General features: G+C 42.4%; 1 protein-coding gene across 1 annotated transcript in view; it reads left to right on the plus strand.

The window, feature by feature from the left end:
• LOC147734927 (zona pellucida sperm-binding protein 1-like) overlaps positions 1-19,147 on the plus strand; it is a 111,750-nt gene that overhangs the window by 65,920 nt on the left and 26,683 nt on the right. Inside the window, exons 8-9 of the mRNA XM_086953688.1 lie at positions 13,943-14,132; positions 14,211-14,352. Of these exons, the coding sequence (XP_086809814.1) occupies positions 13,943-14,132; positions 14,211-14,352 (332 nt within the window). The remainder of the gene's footprint in view (positions 1-13,942; positions 14,133-14,210; positions 14,353-19,147) is intronic.

The following is a 19,147-nucleotide window of genomic DNA, read 5'->3' on the forward strand; positions in this document are numbered from 1 at the left end:
TGCGTTCTCATCGGTTAACTCTTACTTAAGGAGTCATTGCATAAAGGGTGATCCACTCTAATTCCCTGTTTTCATGTTTTGGACCATAGCATGTATGCTGCATTTCCATAGCACAAGCTGAAACAAAAATGCAGTGGAGTGCTGTACAGGGTCAAAGACTAGCGTAAAGTCAATGAGTGATGGGAGATGTAGCTGGTTTGTTGACTGTTAATGCACTGTGAGGTAGCAGTGTTTAAAGATGGGAGTCTTCAATTATTTCCTTACTTCAAGCAGTGTTTCAGGCAGTCATGCAGGATATGGAGAGGTTATCATGGAGCCTGGATTCATTGATGGAACATACTGTCTTGTTTTTGTCTTTTTAGCACTTCGTCTGCAGTCTGGTAGTCTACTGGCTGCAGGTGTGCTTAGAAACCTCAGGGATGGTGACCATGCCTGAATGGTTATGACCTTGAAGATGGTGTGGGCTGTTCAGGGGACCCAATGCAGCTCTGAAAAAATAGGATCACTTCAACCCATTCTGACTGACCCTGGATCAAATGTGCTGCAGCATGTAGGAATCCCTGAAGGAGGGCTCTTGTGCAGTCTGGCAGGTCATGGAGCTGGGCGTAACCACTATCCAGGCGCAAGACTACAAGGGCTTGAACAGTGGTTCTGAAGTCGCTTTTGGAAAGAAATTGTATCACATTCTTTAGAAAAGAGCTGGTAGCCATCTGCGTTTGTTGGTTGTTTTTGGGATGTACATATGTTCTTTTGGAGTAGAGGTAGTGCCCCAGTTCACAATAACAATTGTTCAGATTAAATGATTCTGCGCTTAGTCTTTTGAAAACCTCTAAATACATGTTAAACATGTCTGTCTGCCCACAGTCCTCCTAATCTGCCCTGTAACTTCCCAATTTCTTTAGTGCCTAGGCATCACTGTCCATAAACAGGTAGCGGAGTCACTATCTGCCACTTTCCAATTTCCTGTCAGTACAACGGGTCTTGATTTCTTTTTTTTATTGCAGTTTCCCCAACTTCCATACTATCTATATTAGACATCTGATTTTGATTTTCGTACAGTTTTTTTTGTAAACTGTGTTTGCCTTGCTGCTTTGACAGAAGCTAGAATGCCCACCTTGCTAGTCCTTACTCTCTTATGTTTCATAGGAGGTTGCCATTGAGTGGGATTGTGTTTGTGTATAGGTTGCTGTTTTACGTTTAGCTTTTCTGCTTTTTATGGGGTTTTTGTTTGACACAACCATGCATAATTAGTCTTTCCAGATCAGGAAGGAAGACTTAGTATTTCTTGACTTGGGAGGTTTGGCTGTCAATCGAAGTTGCAACCTTTTGTAAGCTGCTGGCAGTAACTGACTGACAAATGTTTATTTTATAAAGGTCTTTTTGTGCCATGGTGAATGGGTTGTGGAGTTGTCAACTTCACGGTCTAATATGGAGTCCTCATTTCCCTGAATGAGTTGTGAATGGGTACTTGGGATAAAGCAGCTTGTCAAGCTAACTGGCTTAATTGGTTGTTCATTAAACGTGATTTGGTTAGGAGTTGATCCATTTGGCTTGGACCAAAGGACTTAAATAGGACCCAGGGAATGGTTGTCATTCTAGGCTATCCAGTAGGTCAGCAACCTGAAATACACTTGTGTGTCTCAGACTGCTGTGCAACATGTACAAAAAAATTGACAAAGCCAATAGAATGTGTGTTACACCATCCTACTTAATTCATAGGGACTTTATATCTGAACAACAAAATTCATAAAATGGGGATTCTGTTCACACCTCAGAAAATGTAGACCTAATTCCTAGCTAGCCTATCTGAACCCCTAAACCTACCAGGGTACTAGATGGTATTGACAACCTCAAACATGACTATTGTTCCGCAAGGAAATTGTGGACACAGATCTATCCTTTTGTTACTTTTGTATGCCCAAGGTAAACGCAAAGATGGTTTCAATAAATGTTTGAAAAGCCTCTTCATACCTTTTAGTCTTGTATAGAAAGTGTGTAGTGCAATTAGGCCGATGAAGGAAAGAATTGTAGCCAGCATTATGCAAAACGTGAAGAGGAAGAACAGTTCAACCATGATGTTACTGTGTGGTTATACTCCTACCTATACTACTGGGAGCATAGTGGGAGTACCCTATGCCAGATCCAGAGTTAGCCTAATCCCTCATACCTGGGTATAATGTGCCAGGTAGCTGGTCTGATGTTGTATAGGCTACTGCCCATTGTAGAATGGAGGTCCGAGTCTGCTGGGCTGCATCTCAGTCAAAGTGCTTCTTGTTCCAGAAAAATCTCCGCCAAAGTGCTCCCATGCCGGATGTGGCTCAGAAGCGGTTTATAAAATAAAAGCCTTGTTCCAATTGCACTGTCGGAAGTGCAGAGCTGATGCAATGGTTTGTCTGGGGTCTTGAAGCTGTCTCCTACAGACAACATAAATGCATGGGCATTGAGTTCAATTCTCACCGTCATTCATTCCACATCACACTCACAAATACATACATAGTCATACTAGTGACCATAAACAGTAACAACAACGTAGAAAGGTAATACAGCTGAGAATCTCGATGTATCTACACAACTATATATTAACATCTCTTTATCTTGATGGTAAAAGATTTGTAAGTTACTAATTCCGTTGTTTCTTTTTCTTTCTTGTGCGTGGATCTTAGCTGTATAGGGTATTTGTGAGTGATGTGGAATGAATGACGGTGAGACTGTCAGCACTTTTTATTCAATATGTGTGGTTCATACAAAGTTTATCACTGCACTTAATGAATTTCTAGCACTGAAATATTAAAATTGTACTGTAAAAAATGCGAAAAAATGCCATAAATATATAAAAATGGTTTCTTACTTTGAATCATGAAAGCGAAAATAAATAGGAAGAAATTGATGAATAACATGTCTGCCTGAATTCTTTTTAAGTGTTGCATCCTTAGAAATGTGTAGATTTATTCATTTTTGGAAAGTAAATAGGTCAGATTAGAGGTACTATTCTGTAGTTTTTATACTAAAGTCTGATCTAGTAGGGAGTATAAACTGATCTCATCTATAATAAAATTGTTTCAATGAGAGAAACTGTTTGAAGGAAGGTAAGAGTAAGTTTTAACTTGTCAATGCTTAATTTTGGCTGGTGCTCGGCACCAGCACTTAATTGGCTTCCGGTGCTTAGCACCGGCACCTAATTGTTAACACCATACTTAGAACAGTCCACCACATGGTGGCGCTGATTATCTAATTTAGAGATGAGCAGACCAATAGTAGTTTAGCACTACAATATACATTAAAATTGCGAATACCTGCCTCCTCAGCTATTCCTTTAGCTTTGGGGACCTGGAATAATCTGAACTCTGGCATTTATATGCAAAAGAGATGGTTAGTAGTTTTGGCAGCGATGACCGGGCGATGGCTGGTGCAAGCTGCGATGACCTCCTGTTCATAGCCCTAGCACTTAATATTTGACAAATTAAGCATTGACTTGTGTAGAGGATATGGTACTATCTACCGTTGGAGACATGTCTTGCTATCCTTATTTGTCTAGATCTACCTCTGATTCTAACTGAGGTATAGTTCTAATACCAAAAATGGGGTTGAAAATAAATGTCATGCTATGGTATACTATATGAGCAGTAGTAGTAAACTGTGCGAAGCCAACAGCGGATTGCAGCAAGAAGTCCTTGGGTAATGGAAACATTAAATAACCACATTAGAATACAAGAAAATTAATGCATATTTTGGAAAACACCAGATAATATCTTCTGGTCCCTGCTCTGCGAAGCCTCTGTGGATAAAAGGGACTCAAAGACCCAATAGGACGGGTGCATGCACGAGTAAAGACCGAGGGAAACAGTCATTTAACCAATATGGCAATTTTCACTAAAATGTGGCGTAACGAAAGCATGTTAATGATCACACTTCTAAATCCTATATAAAATCTGTACCAACTGCAAATGTATTAATTCATTGTTTGCAATTACAATTCACCATAAAAATCATTAATGCTCAATATTTGCAATGGGACAAAAATAAACCCAAAAATAACTTCTCGCTCTCAGATTATTTATAATCTTTAAACCTGCTAATTTTTTTATTAGTCAGAAAGTTATTCCGTTGTCCTCATTCTCCTTTCTGGAATTCTCCTCACACGTCTGCAGGCCGGTTATACACAAAATCTTTGACATCCATTTCTTGTTCATTCAGTATCCTTTGAACCCCTTTTCCTTTGTACATTTGCTAAACACCCCTCTAGAACACGTTCGATAAAGACAAGACAGTTGTACAAATCCTTATGATTACAACAGGGTTTAGTAAGTAGAGCAGACTGTTTCCATCCGCACTATCTATCCATTAACCAACTTCACCAAAAGTCTTTCATTACTCACTGAATTAGGAACTTTCCCTTTCCCATATGCCTTGCAAAAGATTGAACCTCATATGAAAGGTTAGTCATATTAATCTCAAAAGGATCAATTGCTTTGCTGATATCAGGTATAAACATGCAACACCTTTCAGCTTTTAGAACCTTACAAACTCCACCCTACTTTGCAGGAATATATCGAACGGCAAACAACTCTGCATTACAATAGCTTTAATAGCCATAACTTCAGCTTTTACCAATTTAAAAGATCCTCTGTATTTGTTGCAAGCTTATCTAGAACTGTCTACAGAAGCCTAATTTTCACATTCATTGCTACGCCTGCTGAAGAATTGTAGCACCTAATACACCTAATAAACCTAATTGTGCAGTATATTCATTTTCTTACATTATGGCATTCCCCTTCTCCCATCCCCACAATCCCTTTTTTAAGTTATGGTTAAAATATTCTCTTACTTTTAGTTCCATTTAAAAGGGTATCTAGAATTCTAACTGGATCTGTACTAGATTTGGCTACTTGTGGCTGGAGTTTCTTGGAACTGGAAATTAAACTCTTCAGACATGCCTCAGCTTAATTTCAATGCTACCTATCTTTAAAGGGTATTTAACATTGGCAACAAGGATGGGGCAGAAGCGGTGTAAAACAAATAAAGGTTTGCGTATTGAGTTAAAACCTGAAAACTGTCAATTTCTTTTGGCACGGAGAGGTTGTCCAAACGGTCTACTGGCAAATTATGTGTTCATCCCCTTTTACAGTAATAACTTCAATGTTGTTTGAAACTTATCCCACTGGAACAAGCACATCAACAGTCCCACTAAAGCTACTAATATTGCTAATAGTCATTATCCTATAATTTTACAGTATCCCCTGTACTAAATCTACAGCTATTGTGACACTTAAAAATCCAAATGCAATAAACCATTTCTTTGAAACAATAAGCTTATTTATTTCTTCAAAACAATCAAACATGCAGTCCAAATAAAATTCAAAAGTTGTTCTAAAACAAATGATCTGAGATGTGTTGTCTTTTCTTTCAAAGTTAATCAGTCAATAGTTATTTTCCATTCATGATTTCTCAGGCTCTCAATTTCCTAAATTCACCAAATGCTAACATTTTCCAAATTCATCTTTATTTTCTTTATTTTAAGCGGCCTATTTCATTTTATTTAAAAAAATATTTTATTATTCAGTGTTTCATCTTCCGTCTAGTTTTCACTCTCAATCGCTCTCAAAATTGTACTGGTGTGAATTCCTTTATCTTTCTAACCCAACTTCCTCTGAAACAATAGCTAGATAAACCCATTCAGGTGATGGATACTTTCTATTTGGAACTCTTTCCTGCTGATATGTTGGTCACAGGCAATTCACTGTCAATAGCTTCATATTCCATTGGTTCTCAAATGTTTCTGGTTCACAATGCTTTCTTTTGCAAGTTCTTTTTCTTGGAACATCGTCTTCATCTTCATTTTGTTCAGCAACAGTCATTGGTAAAGTCTCTTAACTCTGTGGAGTTTAATCTTGAACTTGCACTTGAATTTATTTTTCACTTGCTGCACTTGAACTTTAACTTTGGGACTTTAACTCCGAGCAGCTTTTTTCAGTTAATCAACTGCAAATTTATTTCTTCCTCTAGGGGTTTGAGTGACTTTGATTTTAAACTGTAACCTCACTGGATCAGAGTACTTCTTGTTACCACTTATGTTTTTGACTTTTGCATTGCAACAACCCTTCACTCTGGTCCCTGTTTAGAAGCTGGACATTGGAAGTTTCAGGCTCTTCTCCCTCAGACCTTTTGCTGACCTAAAACTTTGATTTCATGTTCCTTTCACAGCTTTCTTCACCAGTTCCCATATTTTGATCCCCCTCTGAATCCACCTTGTGGCTTTGGAGTAAAGTTTGAACACTAGCTTTTGTGGCTTGATCACATGATGTAACTGCTTCAGTCTCAGTTTCTTTTGCTTCATGCACACTTTTGTGGCTTGATCTTAGGATGTTGCAGCTGGTTCAGTCTCTGACTTCTTGCACTCGCACTCTTTTTGTATGAGCATTGTGGATCCACTGCAGCACTCCAGCACACTTCTCCACAGTATTGGTCGTCAATCACTTGGAATGGCCTTCTTTAACGCTCATCCAGACAGTTCTTTCTGGCATACTTTTGGTTCACTATCCAATTCCCGAGTTTAAATTATGACAATCAATGCCTTTGGTTTCTTTTGTTTCAATATTCCCCTAATGAGAGGCAGATTTAACCATATCAACAAGCTCTTTGCAGTAATCCTCTACAATAACACAATTTACTGTAACTAGTGCAGCTGAAAACGTGTATGCAAGTCTCATTACCCTTCGCATGATCACCCTGTGGGGAGATAAATCAGTTTTTGTTATCTGGAGTACTTATCATTCTCATCAAAACAAGGCGAAGTGCACCCAGACACTTCTAGCCAGCTGAAGCACACACCTTTACCAGTTTGTTCTCAAGAGTTTTGTTTGCTCTTTCAACCACTCCTGAAGATTGAGGTCTGTAACTACAATGACACTTTTTGTTAATTTAAAATGCTGTACATATAATTTGCGGAACATCATTTTTAAAATGTTTGTCATGATCAGTCTCAACTGGAGGTGGTATACCGTTTCGGGGTATTAACTCCCTCAAAATAAATTGGCAACTGTAAGGCTTTTTGTCTCTTAAATGTGCCCTCTGATTTGCCAGTATATTGCATCAGTCAAAGTCCTGCAACCCTGATTATTTCAGTGATTCACTATGCACATGGAATATATATCAGCAACACTCCTAAATGTACATTTTCACAAAACATTTCTCAAGATACACCATGAACTCTCTGCCTTCATGGCTCACTGGATACAGCATGTCATCTGGAAATATGTATTTATTTTCTGCATTTACCTTTAAATCTTGCCAATTTCTCTTGTAACCCAATATTTACAGTCTCAATTTCTTCTTCTGATACATCTTCCTGCAAATCTCTCAACTCATTTAAAGAAGCTTAACTTAAACTCATAAGAAATGTTCTACTCCATTTGCTCTTAATCCTCCTTATATTCCTGTATCGTTATGTTTAAGAATTGCATCGTACTTGGCCTCTTGTTGTGCATATAGACTGCCAACTGTGACTAACTCATTTCCAGCATTATGGGCAACACACCCGACTATATCAATTTCTTCTGGATGCTGTATTGCCTAGAACAAATCCAAAATATAAACACTAGTCTTTATTGGAGTTCCAAACTGTCATAAAACCTCTTGGTGACCACTATTGATTGTAGTCCTGCACATCTCCAAATCGATATTGGCAGTTTGTATAGGTTGTAACTTTTAAGTCAGTTGATAGTGAACAGGCTCTGGTCAATGACACGATCTCTGCCACTTGTGCTAAAGTTATTTGGCAAATGGGATGTTTCAAGGGGTTTCAGAAATAGAACATACTAAATAGGCAGCTTTCAATGCCATATTGATCTCATAAATAGAAATAATCAATACCAGATCTGCTACTTCTAAGGGTCTTTTATCTCTAGTCTTGGTTTTTTACATACCTTGGTACCTGCAATACAGTCATGATGAGCTTCCTCATCAATGCCATTGCTGTCCCTGTGACTCCAGGGTCAATTCGAAATAAACAATGTTGCTGAATTCAATGTGTTGCATCTTCTGACTGAAATGTTCTCAGCAGCAAGGATGACTTGCTCCTTATGAGTCCGTCTGCTGTTTGACAACACTGTGTTCTCAGCAATATGATCTCAACTGAATGAGGAATATATGCAATTAATGTATGTTGTATTAGTTCATGCTGTTAAGTAGAAACCCAAACATCTGAAACACATTTTAAACACCCTGGAAGGCTTACAGCTGTTGTATCCAACAAAGCATAAAAGTATGTAATTGGATGCATCCAACCACCATGTCTGGGTCAAAATGGATAAAGAACATCCACTTTTCACAAGGCAACCTAGGCAAAAAGTCAAATTTTAGTCTGGTTTTCCCAGTGCTGGTGCACTGCAGAGAGTCTTTCATAAACTTAAATGGACCTGTGCATTTGTCTTTAAATGGTACCAGATATTGTGCCTCATTGTGGGTCAACCTCACTATAGATTTGATATTGCCTTTCATGAAGTTTTGAATCCACTGACAGTAGCCAACAATTCCAAGAAACATCCAAACTTCCAAACTTCCCTCTGAGTGGTTGGTGTGCTAATTCTTGGAATTGCCGAAACAGGTTCTGATGACTTTCCTCCCAAATTTTTCAATGTGATGTCCAAGGTGAATCGCTTCTTTTTAGAATACTGCTTTTTACGTAGAGAACCCGTATTTCCACTGTCAGTTAAGTGTTTTAAAAAGGCAAGTGTATCAAATTTATAGTTTTCTTTTGATGCAATAAGTAGATCGTCCATGTTCTGCACCAAAACAGAACTTTGAGGCAACCTCAGATTTTCTAGATCTTTCTTTAAGATTTGACTTAAAAACAAGTACTTTTGTAATATCCTTGTGGAACTCTGCCCCACACGAGACATGTATTCGAACTTTGGAACGCAAGATGAAATTGTGACTCATTGTGAAGGGGAATTGAAAAGAAAGCTGGGCATAAGTTGTGGACTGTATACCATTTTGCATCTGATGGAATCTGGAACAATATTGCTGCTAGATTTGGTAATTCATTCTCTGAACATGGAAATACTATCGTCTTAATCTTGCAGAGTTCCTGTAAGATTCTCCACCTTCCAATCACCTCTTTAAGTCCTATCACGGGAGAGTTAACAGGACTAAATAGTACCTGCTGGGAAATTCTGTTATCAATAATTTTTTCAATTACTGGTTTACTTTCCTCTTCTATTTAGTTTTAGGGAAAACTGCATCTGGTCCCACTTTTATTTGAACTAAATTTGCACTTTTGATTAGATCAATCTTCTTTCCTGAGCTGCCCCATACCTCCTCATTTCCAGTATACCTTGTGTCAGAAGCTAGAAACAGAATTTTAGTCCAATTATTTTATTTTGAATGCAGAGTTCTCTACTTGAGTCTCAATGGTTAAACCTTCCTATGTGCAATAATTGACACAACTAGCCTCTTCCAAGGTGATGCACAAGACTTGAACCACATATGAACTGATGTTTTTTTCCAATTGACCCATTTTAACTGGGACATCTACTGAGGCCGGATTAGCAATTTGCTCATTACTTAAACATACAAATTGGATTTATTTTCCTAAAGATGGGTAAGTTTGGGACTTCCACATATGGAACTGTAAAATTGGTTGCCACCATATAGATTAAAAATTGGATGTTCGTTGACTTTGACATCAACATTTGGGCCACTTTCGTCTACCTCTAGAATTTTTAGCAGTAAGCAATCCACCTATCTCATCCGGTATCAGCCCTGTGACCTGCTCTAGTTCAATACATTACTCGGAATCCGTGGATGCTGTAGGTATCCTGCATTATATGGCATTTTGTTTTTAATATTTTGATGCATCTCTGGAGCTGAAGGCATTGACATTCAAAATTATTTCTCACTCTGTATATTCTGCTCCGAATTTGGAGCAATTGGGGTCATGTTTCTCTTCTTTTACAGAACACACTTCTCTGAGGTCTATTAAGATTGTGGTAACACTTTGCTTCCGGTGCGTGATTTTTCTACAGAAGTAGCAACCTGATTTTCTTAATCATTTCAACACTCATTCATTCCATCAGTGTTCACCATTCTTCTCCCACCACTTTGCATTTACGCAGTTCTATTTCCATGTCCCATTTCTTTACCATACATTTGATTAATTCCAGATTGGTCAAAGTTCACATTAGAATTCCTCTGGTTTCGAGATCCATTCTCATGCTGTTTTGCTTGAGCAATCATCAATTGCTCTTTATCAAATTAATCCACACTATTTTGCTAGCTTTAAAATCTTATCTGCTCTCTTTGATTGCCAATATAATACACTCGAGTGATTGTGATTATTAATCTCAAACCAGTCACAAAAGTATACCCAATACCACTGACACAATCTCGCTCAGGTTCATCGAGGCTTCTATGCTGCTTGGAAATCTGCATAAGACTCTCATAAAAAGCATGACCCTACCCTTTCCTACTCATGTGTAGGTCTCAAAATCTTTATTGAATTAATATCCTTTTTGGGAACTCATTTTTTCAGATTGTCAATCACAGATTTACATTTTCCGCCATATCGTCAGCTGGAACATTATAAGGAACTATCCTTGGTGGTTCTCCATTTGCTATAGCTTTGCACTCTGCCCACAAGTCACTAGGAACCACAATTCCAAACAATGAATTCAAATAAGTCCATAATACCGTAAAATGTGTGTACCTCTTCATACCACTTCCCTGGCTCTCTCACAATTTTGGAAAATTAGGAGTAAAAGCAAAAAATCAGCACTTGTCCATGGCACATGCAAAGGATTCTCTATATGTACCTCTTATCTCTAGAACCTTTCTCCTCCCAGCTTCTGAATCACTTACTGTTCCTTTTGCCTGTAGCTGCTTCACTTTGGTTTTACATGCTGTCCCTTTCTTCTATTTCTCTGAAGTTCTTCAAATCGCACCAGTCTATGGTTTTCTCAAATAAATCTTTATTATGAGCCCTTAAAGTAATTAAGCTAATTTCTCTGATTTCTTCATGAGGCAAATCCATTTTGTAAACTCGTTTAACATTTTTCATTTTGGTGATATCAACTTAATTCAACTAATTCTTTTACCTTCTCATGGTAAACATTCGCCCATCTGGCTGCTTCTTTTATCAAGTATCTCATTTTATCAGCAATGTAGGTCAACAGCCTATTCAAATCTTTTTTCTGTAGACTTTCCCCGTATTTGATTTCCAAAATATCAATCGGGAGGCTCCTAAACTATCGCCATTCTCTCGTGAATCAGCCTAAACTTGTGCAATGGGCTAAACTGCTCTTCTAGTACTAATCTTTGCTATTGTTCTGGTCTTAGCTGGTGTCCTTAACAGCTGAAGGAGCTTATACAGTAGTACCATCTCCTACTCCTGTGTCTGGTCTTGTAACAAACACCTGCTTCTGTTGTCACTGCAACTGCTGTAGTATTTGGAGGAGGTTGAGAATTCAAATGTTGATTAAAGAAATTATCCTCCTTCTCAGAATCTGTTTCTCTCTTGTAGGAAACTGAATTACTGGTTGAGGGGCAGGTGCAGGGGTGGCCTTAGGCATGTACAAGCTGTGCACCTGCACAGGGCCACCAAACCCCAGGGGCCACCACGCCAATATATATCCTTAATATAATAATCCTCTGAGGATGGAAACATATTTGCGTGGCGGCCCCTGGCAGAGATTTGGCGGCCTCTGGCTCTGTTCCACTTCCAAACACCCTGCCCCCGGCCCTTTTCACTGGCCACCGCGCTCTGCCCCACCCGGACCCCCTCTTTCGGGGCCCTCTACCTACGCTCCCTGCCAAAGGACGCCATGAGCCTAGAGCCGCCCCTGGCAGGTGAGACCCTTCTCGATCAGCAACCACAATTTGTCAGGATGAAAAAACTAACAAAACCTCCAAATTAAGTGTAGGGTGGCACAAAGCAGTCCAGCTTAGCTTAGAGGGAAAGTGTAAAGAATGTATGCAGCACTTCACACAGTAGTTAAGTAAAAACACAAGAAAAATCCCACACTTATTTAGAAAGAGTAAATGTATTCTATTTGACTTCCAATCAACAAAAATCGAAACTGTGGAACTAGCAATATGCAGTTTTAAGGATTTATGTAAAATTTGTCTTTAGAAGCACAAAGGGCCAACTGTGAATTTATTGGTCATGCTAGACCAGGAGGGAGTCACAAGTCAGGCTGACTACAATGGAACGTAGGCTGGATACAGGGACCAAGTTAGGTCTGTGGAACAAAGTACCTTAAATCTGGTTATGGAGCGCTGTGAGATCCCGTGTTGAGGATGTCATGCAGCAGCTGTGTTGACGAAGCTGCGGGTGGCGACGCGTGGTCCTGCGTGAGAATGCATCTCAGTTACAGTTCCAATGAAGCCGTCAACAAGACTTAAAATGCCTAGTTCTGTGTCTTCGTTGAGGATGCTGTTGATGGAGGCTTGTGATGCAAAGTCCTACATCTCGATACGTCACAGAGCAGCAGTTCCGAGGCGCTGCGGGCTGCAGTATCTGGCGTTGTGCCACGCTGCAGGGGTTCAGATGCAGAGCTATTAGGAGATGCATCAGGTTGCGTTGGTTCTGCCCAAAAGACCACACTGGCAGAGTACCTTCAGGCTCACTACTTGGGGTCCAGGACTGGGGTGGCACTACTTTGGTGTAGATGGGTGAGACTCAAAGCAGACAGACAGGTGCAGGGTTGAAGGTGGTTGGAGCCTTTTCTGTCCTTGAGGCACTGATAAGTAGGCCAGCCAACTAGCCCTTGGTGTCATTCTGGCAGTGTTTGGTTCAAGATACAGGTATAGTTCTTCTCACCATGCCTGCAGAGAAGCCATTCATATTAGAATAGAGGAGTATAGCAGTTCTTTTGAGTCTTCCATAGGTCCAGAGGTGTACTGAAGGGTTGGGGTCTGAGAATCCAATATTTATACTTGGTGCCAGCTTTGAAGTAGATGGTACTTGAGTCTTTTACCCCTCAGAGGTGTTTGGAATGTCCTTCCCGAATCCTAGCTTGTCTGGGGGCCCAATAGACTAGTAGTGGGAAACGAGTGTGCTAAGGCAGAGCCTTTGTGATGTTGGGGAAGGGGGGTGGTCACCTACCACACTTGCACAAGTCTGAGATGGCCCATCCTTTCAATAGCTATCACCCCTGTGTCTCACTGTCTAGGAGCAATACACAAAGACCACCTGCCAGCTACACCTAGTCATGTGGCCCAGTATACAGGCTGCAGGCAACAAATGGTTAGGACAAAAAAATGCCCACTTTCTAAAAGTGACATTTTCAAAATTGTGACTAAAAAGCGCACTTGGCCATTAACGACAATGTTTTAGACACCAAACTACACTTGTCTACCTGCTCCCAATTTGAAGCTATAGCTTACGAAATGTTACAAGGAGATTCTAATGTTATCCTAAGGGAGAAGCAGGCCTTGCAGTAACGAAATACGAATTTAAGTATTTTTCACTATCCTGATCTGACATGTAAAACTAAAGTACATGCACAACATTTTAAATACACTGCACTCTGTCCTCTAGGCTGTTCAAGACCTACTCTAGGGGTAACTTCTATGTATTACAAAGAATGGTTTGAACCTGGCACAAAGTTTATTTTGCCATGTTGAAATGGTAGTGTAAAACTGCACACACAGGCAGGCCTAAGGCGTGTTTAAAGGCTACTTAAGTGGGTGACACAATAAATGCTGCAGTATGAATTGGTGTGAATTTAGGGCCATTCATAGACATGATTTTGAAACTTTCAAGTTTTTGATCTGTGCCCTGTTAGCTTGGATATTTCAGCAGAGGTTGGCAAGGTGCACTTTGAGAAAAGATTAAATGTTTACAGACTTGAGTTCAAGAATGCGGTGGAAGGTACAAGGGGGATTAAGGTACACCAGTAGTGATAAGTGTGGCCCTGCTCACCTTTTTCTAATGTTCTCCTTCCAGATGCTCTGTATAGTGCTTACTACAATGAGGAAGAGTACCCCATTGTGAGGGTCCTGCGGGATCTGATCTTTGTGGAGGTCCGGCTCCTTCAGCGGACAGACCCAAGCTTGACGTTGGTCCTGGATCAGTGCTGGGCAGGTCCGACATCCAACCCTCGTCAGGAGCCTCAATGGCCAATACTTGTAGATGGGTGAGTAATGGAAGATGTTTGACCTTGTAAGTAGGCCCTGGAGGTAAATAAAACTACCATGGGTTTTGTCTGTTTCAGGTGCCCCTTCTCTGGAGACAATCTCCCATCAACCACTGTATCTTTGGACACCTCAATACAATTTCCATCACACTACAGTCGCTTCACTGCAGCTGCGTTCACATTCGTGGACTTTACATCTCCTTTGAGCCATGGAGACCAGGTAACTGCTTATCAGTCTCTTTACTCAAGCATAGCTTCTTCTGGTTCACTTACCAGTTATTTGTGTAGCATGAACCATTTTAAAAGTGCTTCTGCAAGAATTATACAGCATCTGATGTGCAGACACAGACACTGTAAATGGTGAGGAAAATGACTTCCAACTGCATCATAGAATTCTGCAGGGGGTAGCGGATAAAGATGAGCTGATGTGCAACATGTAGCGAGCACTGGTATGCATTTATGTGCCAATACATGCAGTCAAAGACATTCACAAAAGTTATGTGTATTTGTAAAACAGGCTATTACCCACGAGGGAATCCTGACAATGAAGAATGTTTACATGCATTTCATTTACCGGTGCTATTTATCACATTAAGCCTAAACTACTTGCTTTGGCAATGCTACAAAAACTGAAGCAAAGAAAGATCGTTTTCTGTATAGAGTTTAGGTAAGTGATCAATAATTCAATGCGACAAGCAGCGTGATTGAGTGCACTTTTTAAATGCAGAGTAGTTCCCCATGCATTCCTAAAGAAGCACTTGCTGGAAGGGGGAAAATTCATGAATTAGTCTTATAAAGCACGAACATTGCCCGATGGCGTCAAGGCGCTGCGGAAAGGCAGGCAAACAGTGGTACATGTAAGGCTCAGTTTGGCAGACTGGTAAAAAGCCAGGTCTTCAAGGCTTTGTGAAAGTTTGAGATTCTGTCCAGAAATTACTGACTGGAGGGAGTTCCAGAGCCTCGTACCAGCAATGGAGAAGGCTCTACGCCCCCTTCCCCCCCCACATACCTCTCTTAAACCTGGGAACTACCAGCAGATTTTTATTAGACGATTTCACCTGCTTGGTAGGAACATAGCGTCAAAAAAGACAGTTAATGCCTTCTGAGCCTCGATTATAGAAAGCCTTGTGCATAAGACAGAGAGCCTTGAACAGAATTCTCTAATCTAGAGGGAGCCAGTGCAGCTTTCTTACAGTGACTGAGACTGAGAGATCTGGGGAGGTCCATCACCATCCTGGCTGCTGCGTTCTGTACCAGCTGCAGAGGATGGTTTAGAGATTTAATACGCAAATAGAGGGCAGTACAATAGTCCAATCTGGACAACACTAGAGCAGTGCCTGCTTAAGAGAAGCTAAGGATAACAATTTTGACATTTTCCTAAAGAAGTCAATGGTCCCCAAGCAGGTGGACACTGTGGACAACTCTTTCCTTGGGCCCTCAGATTAATAGAACAATGACACCAAGGTATTTTCCTTGGGACACTGGAAGTGGAAAGGGGCCAAGGGTGTCTGGCCACCAGGCACTGCACCAGATCTGCAGTTTATTTCCAAAGATCGAAACCTCAGTTTTGTCCCCAATCTTCATCATAGCAGGGTTAATAGACTCATCAATCAAATCGGAGACTATAAGAAATCCAGAGCGATTTCCTTCATCAGAACATTATTAGCCTTTAACGCCCCCCCCCTAATTTTAAGTAATTTTAAGCCCACAGTTAACATTTATTAGTCATTGTAATCGTTCAATTCATGTTTTAAATTGTAAATGTTTTTTTAAACCCATCAGAGTATTATTATTATTATTATTATTATTATTATTATTCCCCGTTCAATTTGAGTGTCATCAGTGTAGGACAACACCTCCAGTCCAAAGGATCTAACGACCCTGGCCACAGATGCATCATATACGTTGAAAAGGGTTGGGCTCAGTGAGGAGCCACGAGTGTCTCTACAAAACACATGATCAGGGGCCGAATAAAATTGCTCCATTTTTAACAATTGTACCCAGTCCCTGAGGAACGAGGTAAGCAGCTTAAGGGCAGTGCCCCCAACCCCATTTCCTTGAGCCGATTCATCAGTCTCAAAGGAGATATGGTGGAGGTATGGTGTGATTGCTTCTGAAACCATGCTGCGAGTCATCGAGCAATTGATGTTCCTCTAGGTGGGAGCGAAGATGTAAATTCAGGTGCTTCTCCAGGATTTTTGCAGGAACAGGCAAAAGGGAAATAGGGCGATCATTTTTCAGTTCAGCCGGATCCAATGTAGGTTTCTTTAGGAGTGGTTTAACGACCGCGGTCTTCCAAGGAATAGGATACTGCCCAGCTGTGATAACTCCATTGATCACTGAGGTAAGGTGGGGGAAAGATGACCTCCCACTCTAATTTAAAAAAACTTCAAAGACCAGTGCACCAAAGGGGACCCGGAAGTGATGCCCCCTAGTAATCGATCTGCATCCTCTAAGGACAAGAGGGGGAAGTCATGGTAGCAGTGTTATTGAGAGGGGGGAGAGGTCGATAGTGACTGGATTGTAAGTCCCAGCATTGACCGTTTCCAAGGCAGAGTATGTATCCGAGACCTTAGAACGGGAAAAACTAGCTATTCTCTTAGAAAGGTCCTTGGAAATATCAGTGTGACTGGAGACTGAAGGGACTGAAAGGGAGTTAAATTAAAAAGTTCCCTGGGAGATCTCGGTGGAATCTGTAATCTTTGAGTAAAAAGACACCTTTTCTCCAAAGATGGCAGATTTATATTCCTTTAGCCATTGTTTATGTAAGACTGTTCCTGCTGGCGTGAGATCCAGCCACCAAATCCTTTCCTGATGGCGGAAAGATTGTCTCCATTTTATCAGCCTATCGGAAAACCAGGGGGCAGAGGGCTTTTTCCTAGCCTGGGTGGAACTAAAGCCCATTCTATGTATAGTTTGCTATTTGAATGGGTAACAATTGATCAGCGGAAAGATGCACTGTCAAGCCAGACCTAAAGAAGAGAAGGCAGGGAAACATATTGATATTAGGAGTAGGGGAACCTACACTAGTGGAGGGTTGGGGTTGCAGGAGGTCAACAAGCAATGGGGAGCAGATCAACCTTGCATTGAGTGAAGTTAGGTATGAGTCCAGATCATCCTCTGATGAATTAGTTCATCTGAGTGGGATCCGGAAGCACCAGGGTAAACAGGCACTTAGTCTCACCAATGCAAGAGCTTGTGGCTTTGGCAATGAGTTTAAAAATGTGTACACTAGTGTTACTGCTGTTTAGCATGGCATAAAGTGAGTCATAAAGTGGAGTAGGGGGTAGTGGTGTGCAGTAGGGTAAAAGTGGTGTTTACTAGGGAAGTAGATTACAGGGACAGACTGAGTGCAGTGGCATAGTTGTGGGTTGGAATCTGTTTGGAGTGGGTTGGATTGAGGTGGGGTGGATTGGGGTGGGGTGAACTGGAGTGTGGTAGATTGTGGTGGGGTACATTAGGTAGATTGGGGAGAGGTCAATTGGATAGGGTGGGGTGGACTAGAGTGGGTTGACTTATTTATTGGGGTTGACTTGGGTGGATGGATAAGTGTGGGATGGGTCGGGTGAACTGTATTGGAGTGGGTAGAGTGGAATGGACTGGAGTTGGTTAGGAGTGCGGCATATTGGTTTTGAATGGGAGGGTTGGGGCTGGTTAGATTGGGGCAGGTTGGGTTGGGGCAAATTGGGTTGGAGCATATTCGAGTGGGCTGGATTGTGGTGGGGTGTGTTGAATTGGAGAACTGGAGTGGATTGAGTTGGTGGTTTGGATTGGGGTGGTTTGGATTGGGGTGGATTGAAGTGTGGGCGTGTTGGGGTTGGAGTGTGGGCGTGTTGGGGTTGGAGTGTGGGCGTGTTGGGGTTGGAGTGTGGGTGAAATAGATTGGACTGGATCGGATTGAGATGGGGTGAAATGGATTGGATTTGGGGTGGATTGGGCTGGGCTGGATTGGATTTGGGGTGGATTGGGCGGGCTGGGGTTGGGTTGGGTTGAATTGGATTGGGCTGGATTGGACTGAATTGAATTGGAGTGAGGTGGATTGAACTGGATTGGTGTAGGGTTGATTGAACTGGATGGGGCAGACTGGACTGGATTGGTGTGGGGCGGAATGGGCTGGATTGGATTGGAGTGGGGCAGGTTGGATTGGATTGGAGTGGATTGGGGCGGCGGACTGGATTGGAGTGGGGCGGCGGACTGGACTGGATTGGAGTGGGGCGGCGGACTGGATTGGAGTGGGGCAGCGGACTGGATTGGAGTGGGGCAGCGGACTGGATTGGAGTGGGGCGGCGGACTGGATTGGAGTGGGGCGGCGGACTGGATTAGAGTGGGGCGGCGGACTGGATTGGAGTGGGGCGGCGGACTGGATTGGAGTGGGGCGGCGGACTGGATTGGAGTGGGGCGGCGGACTGGATTGGAGTGGGGCGGCGGACTGGATTGGAGTGGGGCGGCGGACTGGATTGGAGTGGGGCGGCGGACTGGATTGGAGTGGGGCGGCGGACTGGATTGGAGTGGGGCGGCGGACTGGATTGGAGTGGGGCGGCGGACTGGATTGGAGTGGGGCGGCGGACTGGATTGGAGTGGGGCGGCGGACTGGATTGGAGTGGGGCGGCGGACTGGATTGGAGTGGGGCGGCGGACTGGATTGGAGTGGGGCGGCGGACTGGATTGGAGTGGGGCGGCGGACTGGATTGGAGTGGGGCGGCGGACTGGATTGGAGTGGGGCGGCGGACTGGATTGGAGTGGGGCGGCGGACTGGATTGGAGTGGGGCGGCGGACTGGATTGGAGTGGGGCGGCGGACTGGATTGGAGTGGGGCGGCGGACTGGATTGGAGTGGGGCGGCGGACTGGATTGGAGTGGGGCGGCGGACTGGATTGGAGTGGGGCGGCGGACTGGATTGGAGTGGGGCGGCGGACTGGATTGGAGTGGGGCGGCGGACTGGATTGGAGTGGGGCGGCGGACTGGATTGGAGTGGGGCGGCGGACTGGATTGGAGTGGGGCGGCGGACTGGATTGGAG

Source organism: Lissotriton vulgaris, chromosome 1_2 (assembly GCF_964263255.1).
Source record: "Lissotriton vulgaris chromosome 1_2, aLisVul1.2, whole genome shotgun sequence".
Classification (NCBI taxonomy): Eukaryota; Metazoa; Chordata; class Amphibia; order Caudata; family Salamandridae; genus Lissotriton; species Lissotriton vulgaris.